The sequence below is a fragment of the Malaclemys terrapin genome, chromosome 3 (assembly GCF_027887155.1).
Source record: "Malaclemys terrapin pileata isolate rMalTer1 chromosome 3, rMalTer1.hap1, whole genome shotgun sequence".
Lineage (NCBI taxonomy): Eukaryota > Metazoa > Chordata > Testudines > Emydidae > Malaclemys > Malaclemys terrapin.
This window is the reverse complement of record NC_071507.1, coordinates 5,516,429-5,528,834: the sequence shown is the minus strand read 5'-3', so window position 1 is coordinate 5,528,834 and position 12,406 is coordinate 5,516,429. Positions and strand designations below refer to the sequence as shown.

Sequence of the window (12,406 nt, the reverse complement as noted above, 5' to 3'; positions counted from 1 at the left end):
ATCTGCCCCTAACAGTGGCATTCTGTACAGCTTCTTGAAAACTACTGATCATGCTTAGTAACTAGAGCTGGGTGAAAATTTTTAAATGAATTGTTTTTTCACTGAAAAATGCATTTTTGGCATCAAAAACAAAATTCATTTCAAGGCAATTCAAATTTTTTCAGTTTGATGAAAAAATTCCAAAAAAATAATTGTTTTGGGTTTGAATCGGACTGGATTATTTTTAGTTCGGGGGGCTGAACTAAAAAGTTACATTGTTCACTTAGATTTATTAGAAACTACCATAGACTACTTCTGGAATTTTCTGGGCATGTCTAGCTGAGTTCCCCTTTCTGCAATTTGTTCTCAGCACACATATAGAAACACAAAGGATTAAAACAAATCCATTCCTCCTCCCCTTTCTTTGGGCTTACAAAAGAGAAATTCAGTATAAACATGTGGCGTATGATGGCATATCAGCCCAATATGTTCTCTATCTGTATATAAAAATTTAAAATTATAAGGTGGGAGGGTATTCCCACACCATATGTTATGACTAATTCTTATTTTCCACTATATAATATGATTTCACTAGTCTGAAAAAAGGTGATGCAATTGTTGCATAGGATTATTCATGTCTTTGTACAGGGATGTTTGTTATTAGAGGCAGGTATGGCCAAATTACAGGCATCTCAGTTACATCACTATCTTTCTCTCTCTCTCTCTAAGCTAATTGCTAAATCTTAAACTCACAATGCCTTTGGGAGCTTTGCATAAAACACTCTCTCTTACATTGCTCTTTTATATACCTTAATAGAGGAGACAGACGTTTCTGGCAAGTTTGAAATGTTAGGTCACATTTACTATTAATTATACTGTATGAACATAAATCAAAAGGATATTTTTTAGTTTTATTCCTTTTCTAGCAATATAAAAATTGACAGGGCCGCCCAGAGGATTCAGGGGGCCTGGGGCAAAGCAATTTCAGGGGTCCCTTCCTTAAAAAAAAGTTGCAATACTATAGAATATTATATTCTCGTGGGGGCCCCTGCGGGGCCTGGGGCAAATTGCCCCACTTGCCCCCCCCCCCGGTGGCCCTGAAAATCAATAACAAAAAAAAATTCAATTTTCACACACATATAGCCCTCAATAAGGAGTGCTGTCTTTGCCAGTCTGACTAGAGTTGTGAGAGAAATAAAGTGATAAGCAAATAAAGACAGCATATATGCTTTAGCTATGAGGTATTGTCCTTACCAATTTAAGAGTACCCTATATGCAGTTATCCAGATATATACAGTATGCAGATAAATATGCATACACATCTGCATGCCTCTGCACTGACATAAACCCAACTGTGTTGGCTGTTCAACTAGTATCTTCTTGCTAATACTTTGCATGATTTCTTTTCCGAAAGAAAGCTGTCAAACCTCTTTGTCATAATGAAAACCATGCCAGCTGTGTTGTGAGCAACTATTCAATAATAGGTTTGCATCTGTGATAAAAGGTTTGTGGGATTTTTGTTTTTAAATAATGAAACATTTCAGAAAAGGCTTATTACTGGTGCCAACTTGCAAGCGGAACCAATGAAACTCTTGATAGCACATTTCAGTGAAAAGGCCCCTGGGCTATATATTTACTTAAGTATATAACCACACAAGAACTTTAGCTCAAATAAGCAACATGGTTGTGTGGTGGTCCTCAGTTTTTGTGCTCTCTCGTCCCTGTGAGCTTTGAAGACCGGGCACTCGCAGTGCCCAACCACCAGGGGATGTGATTATTAGTCACAATATTTGCTTAGGGCTTGTCTATACTTACGCGCTGGTTCAGCGGCAGGCAATCGAACTTCTGGGTTTGATTTATCGCGTCTTGTCCGGACGCGATAAATCGAACCCAGAAGTGCTCCCCGTCGACTCCGGTAATCCTGCTCAGCGCGAGGAGTAGGCGGAGTCTACGGGGGAGCCTGCCTGCCGCCTCTGGACCGCGGTAAGTTCGAACTAAGGTACGTCGACTTCAGCTAAGTTATTCACATAGCTGAAGTTGCGTACCTTAGTTCGAATTGGGGGTTAGTGTAGACCAGGCCTTAGATTGTAAGGTCCTTGGGGTAAGGACTGTCCTGTATGTGTCTGTACAGTGCCTAGCACAATGAGGCCCTGGGTCTATGATCGGGGCCCGTATGTGCTACCATAATACAAATATTAAGTAACTGTGATATTACTATACTATATAAAAAGTTGTTAGGCATTCATTTAAACAAATCTATTAAATACCACTGACTTGTGTTTTTTTACCAGTATCTACATTATTAATTATATGAAGTTTAATAAGTTGCGCTAGCTCTGCACAGTAATTTGTTTAGGTCTAAGGCATCATTTAGTTCCCTGAGAAGCATGATCTAAATTCTGCCCCAAAACCACTGCATTGTGACACTCCATTGCAGTCGTTTTGGGGCATCCTGGGGCAGCTTCAGATAAATTAGAAAACTTATGTTTTTATTGAATTACATATGGAAATAAACATGAAAATAAAGATTACAATATCACCTCCATTTTAACGTGATGTTAAATTAAATTGTGTTCTAATGATAAATTTTAAATTTTGAGTGTGCTGTAGATTTCTGTATTGAAAATCCACAACACTGCTATAGACTCTGTCAGGGGAAATCAGAAGCTTTGGCAGATAAGGCAAAGGACTGTTGGGGTTTCTGGCACCAAAGCAGCTATGGTAAATGTTTGAATCTATGTGATGATTACTACATTAGCTAAATGTTAAAATGATCAGAAGTGAAATAGTTAACAAGACTGATGATGCAATTTGCATAATTAGATTTCAACGTTAATACCCCACTGAGCTGAAAGGGGTAATTCATATTTGTCAGAGCTACTGTTTCAGGCGGTCTGCAGATTCAAACAAATATCACTATATAAATTTGTACCATTTCTTCTTTGTGAGGCTTTCATCACAACCTTAAGGGCCAGGATTTTTTTTTTTTTTTTTTTTTAATGAATGTTTAGGTTCTGGTCTACAGTTCTGAAGCAAGGGGTGAATTCTGCAGAATTATTATGTACTTAGGGCCCTGTTTATGATGCGTACTATATGTCCAATGGTACTTCATCCTATTATACAAATATATCAATAGGTAGCAAATTATTAACAAATATGTAGGTTCATGTAATCAAAAGTTTACACAATAGAATAGAATATATTATACAGTAGTATATTGTAGTTATTGAGCAGCAGGCATTAAGACTGAGTACTTTGATGTCAGGTCATAATATTACACCACATTTGGTACAAATATGCTTGCTGTGTATTATAATTTTTCCAGTTGAGAAACAAAGTTTTCCCAAATCAAATCAGTTATTTTTGGCTAATACAACCACATTCTCTGTAAATATTCGTACATGTCTATTTATAGCAGATTTTATCCTCAGTTTAGGAAACATATCTGAGTTGTTGATCTAGCAGCATGATATTAATCACAGTTGTGACACTCAGATAAATAAAAAATAGTAATCATCAGAACAAACTCATTTATTCATGAGTTTTGAAAATCAAAAGGAACAAAAAGTTAATGATTCCTCTGAGCAGTTTTTCTGATAATTTAAAAGTAGACAAAAAAAATAAGGGAATACAACATGACAGGAAACTTGCAGTCAAGTGTGCCACCAAGAGGCAAAAATCAGCAAGCCATGTAAGAACAAAAGGACAGCGTTAACATGTGACAAAACAAACACTTCAGAATGGTTTATAACTAAGGATCTGCATTCACTATGTGGTTTTTACACCTTGACCAGATTTAAATTCTAGACTGTAAAAATATATTGAAGATATACAGTCATATATAAAAATTAAATTAAATTAAATTAAAAATGGCTCCAAGATGAGAGTGTTGTCTGGTCAGTAAGTTCCCTGTTTTTAAAAATGCCAGCGAAATTCCACTTTGTGATAGTAAGTTACAGTAAAAGAGAAACAAGGACTGTTTATGGTTAGAATACATTGCAGTGAGCATTTCATTTTAAATTTTGGCACTGATTTTTTAAGAAATACAAAACAAAAATTGCAATGACAAGATGAAAAAATACAAGACATTAAATTAATATAGCAGTCATTATTACCAACACTAAGATAAAGGAATCCAAACACACAGGGCTAGATTTCCAAAACAGCTCAGCATCAGCAACGGAGGCCAGATTTTCAAAAGAGCTCAGCACCCAGAAGATCCCTTTGTTCTCAAAAGAAGCTTCTGGGTGATGCATTTTTTGAAAGTCTGACCAATTTGTGTAGGTACCTACATGGAAGAGAGAATCTTGTTGAAAATGACCCACATCCCACTTTAAAGTTTCTGTTGGTTCTTTGTTTTGTTTTTAATTTTTTTACTGGGGAGGGGGGTCCAAGACCATTGTGCCAAAGAATACTAGTTTTAGTTGTTTTTGTAATGTCAACGTAACAGCCATGCTACAGCATTAATGCACCCATGATACATCAAGTTATAGATGTGTCTGCAATTCTTTTAACCATTCTAAATAAACTGGATCTGTATTAGCTTTCCATTGTCTGAGTATTAAACATTTTACTACCACAAGACACATCAGTTCCCATTTCTTGGTGTTTGCTGGAAGAGTTAATGTGTCTACTAATTGCAATATAAAGATTTATGCAGATACTTCTATTCAGGGCAGCACAAAAACCTTTGTATATATCCCTCTAGAATTTTAATAATTGTGGCACAGAAAATTATATTGCACAGCATTTACTATGCCTACCTAAACCTGCTTTAAATAAATGTTTTGATACTCAGTAAAATCTGTTTGAGATTTCATCCTGGAAATATAAGAGATAATGGTCATCCTTAGGCTCCCGAATTGCGTACATTCGGATGCTGAGGCATTTTTCCTTGTCAGGATTCTCACATTCCTCTTGAACAACATCCTTCAATGATAGGTGCCATGGAAAGGCTCTCTCTCCACGAATCATCGTCACATGAATACATTTTTTAAAGATTTACTAATATCCTCATAAAAAAACATGGAAAACAATTTTTAGAGATGTTCCATTCTGTTTAAAATATCTTACTTCCTGTAGTTTTTACATTATGTATATTTGCCCGAAAATAGAAACTTAGTTTAAGAGCAGATCTCTTTGTGTTGCCTGTTCCTCACGTTAATCCATAATTTCCCAATATCACTCATTTCCTGATTTCCCATTGATTTATTGCTATGTCTTTCACCAAGATTTAACACAGGAGCTAGAAATTGTATTTATGCAAGCCACGCAAGTAAGCAGGATCACATTGGCAGCTCATAGTCATCCTGTGATCAACCAATGCACCCAGATCTTTCTTCTCCTCGGTCACTTCCATGTCCCGTTTACGGCAAAAATTCTTGTTCTTAGTCCCTAAATGCATGGTCCTGCACTTTGCACTATTACATTTCATACCATTTCTATTACTCCAGTTTACAAGGTTTTCCAGATCTTCTTGTATGATATTCTGGTCCTCCTCTATATTGGCATATCTGGGAAGTTAAAGTCTCCCATAATCACACTATTCCCTGTAGTATTTATTTAGGTAAAAACATTAAAGATACAGCTATCTATATCCAAATAGGATCCAGAAGGCTGTAGCATACCCCAAGCACTAGTCCAGGGGAACCTCTAGTAGCTTTCTATCCCAAAGTGATTTTGGCCCACACACACTCTTCTAATTTGGAATTGGCCCATTCCATCACTTCTAATTTCTTTACAGTCTACCTCATCATTAATATACAATGTTACTCCATCACCTTCACCTTTATTTCTCTCTTTCCTGAACAAATACCGTTCAATACCTGTAGTCCAGTCATGACTATTATTCCACCATGTCTCGGTTATCCTTATAATATCTGGTTCCATTTCCTGCACCAATAGTTCTAGTCCCACCATTTTGTTACCCAGGCTACTTGCATTGGTGTACAAAAATCTTAATTGTTGCTGCTTGGTTTTGCCCACATTCCTCACCCCACTGGATACAGCCATTCTACTGCCAGTATCGCCTACCTGACTGTTAGTGCCAATATCAATGACGCTATCATTCCTCTTAATGTCCATTCTCCTACCCACTGAGTCCGATGTTAAAGCTTCCCATGCTTGATGGAATAGAGAGAAGTGGTGCCCAAATTGAGGCGTGGGGGTTGTGTCATGCAGATGAGAAATGCTGGTTAGTGGGTGGTTTGGTCTCAATCAAACCATCAAAAGTGGTATTTAGATGATGCTGATGTCTGGGATGAAGCAGTCGATGTAGCGTTAAGGCTTCTCCTTTGAAAATCTTGAGCTCTTAGCCAATGGCCCATAGAAGGAGGAAAACTGAACAGGGCAGGATCTTTGTGTCAACTCAGACCTGCTAAATTTTCTCTTATTTGCAGGTGTGCATATCACTAAAGACCTACATGTTGCCCTAGAGTCACTTAGGGTATAAAGCTAATCATCTTTGGAGTCCGTGAAGAACTTGTGGCCATCGAAAGGTAAACTTTCCACCGTCAACTGTACTTCAGACAGCTGAAGCCAGGAAGCTCTTTTCATCAGTACTGTGGTGGAAACAGACCTGGCTGAAGTGTCCACCACATCAAGTGAAGCCTGCAGTGATGCTTTTGCCAAAAGCTGATCCTCCATTATTATGGTGCTAAACTGCTCTTGGTGTTCCTGTGGAAAATGGTAATAAAAGCATTAAACTTCTTGTAGTTCAGGCAGCCATATTATGACATTAGCTATCATGAGCTGTAACGTTGCTGATGAGTAGCTTTTATGACCAAAAAGGTCCAGATATTTCCAGTCCTTATTATAAGGTGAGGCTTTTGGGGTATGTTGCCTGCCCCTTTCATTTACTGCATCCATGACCAGAGAATTTGGTGCTGGATGAGAAAATAAAAATTCAGAATCTATGCCCAGGACATAGTAAATATTTTTAATTAGCCCACTTGCACATGTGGCAGGGAAGGTGTGTGTGTTTCTGGAGTTTGCCAGATGGTCTTGGCTGGCTCAAGAAGGACTTTGTTAACTGGCAGTCCCATCTGCACTGAAGTAGAAGTGTGCAATATGTTCAGGAGCTTGTGATGGGATTCCTGGATTTCTTCCAGGGGAATCTGCAGAGTATAAGGGACCCACTTCATCAGGACCTGGAATTGCATGAAGTCATCAGCTAATCATGGCAGTGGTGTCATGACTGCCTCTTGAGGTGATGATGACAAGATGTTTGTAAAAGGGTAACCTCCTTGGCTGCCCTTGCCTCTTGCTTCTCAAAGGTCTCCTCTAGCTCAGAGTGGAGAGGAGGGATGGACAGTGCCAGGGAACAAGGTCTTCTGTGTTCCTTATGGGACTGAATCAGGTCCCCTGAAACTGCTAGTGGTACATTGCCCATGGACCCCAATTAGGCCAATAAGAGGGATCATAAGGCATGGGGGGAGGTATCCAACGTTGGTCATCCCAAGTGTTAGTAGCCAGGGGTCTGTTATCCTGCCTTTGTTGCATCCGTATCAAGAAATAAAGTCTCCTGGAATAATCTGGAAAGCCTTAAACAGAAAATTTAGAGTCTGAGTCAGACTGCTCCTCCACATATTGTATCATAACTGACAATCCTTCACCATGGCTAACAGAAGTTGTGGAAGAGGCAAGTTTCACAGAAACATGAGCAGTTGGTGACTCAGCAGACCTTGGTACCGAGAGATGTCTGGAGGTCACAAGCTGTGGAGACTCAGGCTCATTCAGTACCATGAGGTCTTTTGGGTACCAATATTCCTACAGTACTGGGAACACAACAGAACTTGGTACAGGCACTGATGATGTTCTGGATGCCATTGTCCAAGGCACTGATGTCAGTATCGAGGGGATCACAGATACCATTGAAACTGCTCTGTTGCTCATATTCATCTTCACTATCAAGTCCTTTACTGCTGCGATATGGGATTTAGTTGACATCTTACAGTGCTTTGCAGTGGCTGAAGTTCTCAGAGCCTCATTAGCACTCCTCTTGGGGCCTGAAGTCTTGAGTAACCATGTCGTCTTTGAGGAACTCTCTATTTTGCTCCTCTTATCACCCTCTTTACTCTTTGAGTGGGAAGCTCTCGATACACCCTGCACCGCTGTCGGTACCTCACTCATGGACAATGTCGGAGGCCAGGGTTTCGATGCCATTTTCACCTTGGAAGCTTTCATGACCATGCTCTTGACGTTGACAGGGCACTGACTGAAGTAGAGGGGCTCTGTACAGAAGGGTTTCTCTGCACCCGGGACAGAAACCGGTCTTAAGATCTGCTCCATAATTAAGAGCCAATACTTTATTTCCCTGCTCTTAAAGGATCTTCCCTTAAAAGAAGTGAAGATTTTGCATTTGCTGGGAATAGGAGTCTCTCTCAAACAACTAATACACTGAGATTGCCCGTCACCGACAGAGATTGCTTGTTGACAAGAGAGGCATATTTTGAACCCTGAGGAGTCCAACATTCCAGACAGAAGAAACTTTGTTAGGGCCCTTCAATGAGGGAAAACACAAACAAATTTTTTTTTTTTTTTTATTTAAAGAAAAGAAATAAATGTGAACAAACATTCCAAAAGCTATAAGGTACTAAACGTACCATTACTACTGCTGCTAAGAACTAATAATGCTAGGAATACTAATAAAAGAGGAAAAAGGCGCATACTAAATTCCATCTCTGGCAAGAGGAGATTGAGAAGAAATTGAGAGCAGTTTGCCCATGCAGTCTTACATTGCCTCTGTATGGAGCACAAGGATGTGTAGGGTGCATGCGCAAGCTGAATGGGCATTGCTACCAAAATTCTCCAATCAAAGGTGGATGCACAGCTGAAGTGGAGCACCCGCAGGGACATGACTCGAAAAACAAGAATTATTTCTTACTCATGAAACAAGCAAACCAGGAGCAGTTTGAAAGTTTACATGCTGGAGACAACAAAATTTGGGAGAACAGAAAAGGAGGTAAATATACAATACATAGACAGGGAGAGGAATAGTTTAGGCTACAGTATAAATCATTTCTAGTCCATACTTTATTGTAGTTTGTGGTACAGCCATTTCCCTCCAACTTCACAGCTTCAAATTTGCTAATTCAGGCTTTGCCATCAAAACAATGTAGTAAAAATGTGTAAATGCAGTAGTAAATATAGTAAATGCAAATAAATTATTTTAAGTCAAGCTTTTACCTGATCTTCACTAGTTAAGCCAATGTGCATCACGAGATAAAAATGCACTAGGAAATCAGAATTTGGCAAAACATCTTGGCGCCTAGTCATCATAGCACAGATCAACCTGTATGCTTGAAGTTTGCCTTCTTTATATTCATTTGGTAAGGTTGTTGCCTGAAAAGAGCAGAGAATTTTTATTAAGAGATCTCTTCTAGTTACTAAATAATTCAAATCTGTATCTCCAGCAAGCAAATTTGCAACATACAGCAACCAACTGTATGTATGCTTGCCAATAAATGTTTTGAAGCCACATTCTAAATATGGATTCTCAAGAGTCATTTAGCTATTCAAGACAAAAGTATAGCTAAAGGGTGGACACTGATTATTTTTCTAATACATCTAGAACAACAAGGATTGCAGAAAGCAACACCGTAAAAATGTCATTAAGTGATTCAATATAGACATGCAGCAAAATACTACTCTGCGCAGAATTTAAAACTAATTTACCTTAAACAACCATGATGCAAATATTCTGACAGGTGGAATTAAAACAGGAGGAGAAGGTGTAGACTGGTTGTCCAAACTTATAGCAAGATTGTCCCTTATCTAATTTAAAAAGAAAATGGAGGGGATTAATAAAATATTTAATACATTAAAATGAGTATTATTTACAATACATGATTACTTCCCAGCCTTTCTACTGGAAGTGCTGTCCTCTGTCTCTCTCACACGTGCGCGCACACACACACACACACACACACACACACACTTACTTTCCAATGAACTCAAATTCAACAGAAAAGTGTGTGGTAGTATTCCTCCATCCTAATCAAATATTATCATTTTAAGGGTGTATTGTGGAAATTTACACTAACTCCCAACATTTGTGAATTATTTTGTACTTTTAATTCATTGCTTCTATTTCACTATTTTACCATCTCAGAATATATTAATTTAAATCCTTTTTGTTACTACACAGAATTGTCTCTTATCAGGTGTTTTTACTGAAATTCAAACATCCTTTTTCTTTATTCACAATACAACCTTTCCCTCCAAACACCACACTTTATTGGTTACTTCACTGTTAAAATTACAGTATCACTAAAAGAACCAGCATGAGCAGTTGAAATTCCTTAAATATTCTAATAAAAAGTGCATTTTACTGCTTAGTAAGCTTTTATTAGAATATACTATGAATTAATTTTTATAGCAAATACAAAATCACACTCTTTGCATTAGAATAAAACACACATTAAAAACAATACCTTTGCCAGTTTGTACCATAGTTCATAGAGATACCCAAAAACTTTGGCATGAATTTTAGGAGATTGGATATTGTTCACATCTCCAAGAATTCCCAAGATCCTTCTCCATAACACAGCAGCTGAATCAGGATGCCAACCTATGAGGTTTCCACCAGCAATTATACTGCAGTCATCAGCAAGGAACTCGCTACTGTCTATAGAATAAAAAAAATTGGTTTCCATCATTTATAAATACAATGAGTAGTATACCTGTGGTCCACAAAACACAAACAATCATATAAAACAAGGGAGTAATGGTCATGAAAAAAGTTCTGAGCTATGAATTTAAGCATTCATTATCCAAAGTATATATTCAGAGCAACAACTTTCTCAAGGAATGTTTCTACAGATAATTGGTAAAATTGCCGTCAAGTCATCTTTTCTCCTGGAGATGCATCCAATTTTGGCCCTTTTATAGCCTCTTGAACTTCCTATTGTGAGGTATCCTCATCCCGTCTCTCCTTTTCTAATTCCAACATGATTGGCATTTGAAACTCAGAAATAAAACATCAAAAAGACATTTAGCCATATGCATTCCCTGAGATGCAGTAAGTTAATAATGGGAACAAACAAATGCTTTCTTTATAAGTTTAGGAGTCAAATATGGGAAATTTTGACTCCAGTACAATTAATTTAGTTAGGAAAAAATAAAATTTACCTAATACCCCAAGTACTGTGTGATCTTCCCTATTCAGAAAACACAAAAAGATTCAAAACAGTGAAATAATGGTTTTCATTATTAAAACACAGACTACTACTTACTAAAATCATGGCTAACAGATTAGGCAAAATGAAAGGGAAACTGAGCTTCATTAATTATTCTACACAAGAAGTGGGTAGTATCTACAGATAATGGCACATTACATGACAGACAAAGAATAATTTGTTGTCACTGATGGTCATGTAATTAGAGAAGGCTTTTGTTAGGGTTTAACAGCAGTATCTAGAGTCTCCTAAATAATTTGCTCTGGGTTCAAAGTTTAGGTATTTGATTACAATGATTTATTCATGCCCTGTACTGGTGGTACATACAAAATGCTTACAATTTCATTTTTTTTCTTATTTCACTAGGTAGGATTTCCCCTTAAGCACCATTCCCACTTATCATTTACTAGCAGAAGCAGAAGGCTATGTCCAGGATTACACTGCAAGGGGATGACATGCTATTATTAGTAAGAAATCCATGTAAAACTATTTGTATCACTTAAATCATCATGGAGAAGTTTGGAGATTTTTCTGGATATAAATTAAATCATTCTCAATTAGTAAAAAACCCTACATTTCCACCATGTTTATACTTTGAGAATTTAAATAAGTAACAAAAAACATCGATTGTTTGGGAATTAAGAGGACTATGTTATTAAACAATGCAAGTAGGCATACATGGAAGCCAATTATAGAAAACATCAAGGAAGGAAAGAGTGGGATTCCCTGAAACTTTGTTGAGTACGTTTCAGAGGAGTAGCTGTGTTAGTTTATATCAGCAAAAACAACGAGGAGTCCTTGTGGCACATTAGAGACTAACAAATTTATTTGGGCATAAGCATTCGTGGGCAATAACCCACTTCACCAGATGCCTGGAGTGAAAAATACAGTAGGCAGGTATAAATATACAGCACATGAAAAGATGGGAGTTGCCTTACCAAGTGGGGGGGGGGGGGTCAGTGCTAACGAGGCCAATTCAATCAGGGTGGATGTGACCCATTCCCAACAATTAACAAGAAGGAGTGAGGATCAACAGAAGGAAAATTACTTTTTGTAGTGACCCAGCCACTCCCAGTCTCACAGGACTTAATCCTGGGGAGCAAGGCATCCTTTTGGTACCGAGCACAGTACCAAAAGAGGAAAACCAGTCCAAATGGATACAAACACAGAAACCTAATGCTAACTTATTTAAGAAAAAAAACAACAAAAAAATAACCAACCATAACTAACTGCAACTATCTACAATGAGA

General features: G+C 37.8%; 1 protein-coding gene across 2 annotated transcripts in view; it reads right to left on the bottom strand.

The window, feature by feature from the left end:
• The window catches only part of RALGAPA2 (Ral GTPase activating protein catalytic subunit alpha 2), a 271,768-nt gene that overhangs the window by 163,822 nt on the left and 95,540 nt on the right, over nucleotides 1-12,406 (bottom strand). For both annotated transcript variants that reach the window (XM_054021951.1, XM_054021952.1), the window contains exons 21-23: nucleotides 10,413-10,606; nucleotides 9,655-9,753; nucleotides 9,166-9,321 (exon numbers count right to left, since the gene is read on the bottom strand). In XM_054021951.1, coding sequence (XP_053877926.1) covers nucleotides 9,166-9,321; nucleotides 9,655-9,753; nucleotides 10,413-10,606 — 449 coding nt within the window. The remainder of the gene's footprint in view (nucleotides 1-9,165; nucleotides 9,322-9,654; nucleotides 9,754-10,412; nucleotides 10,607-12,406) is intronic.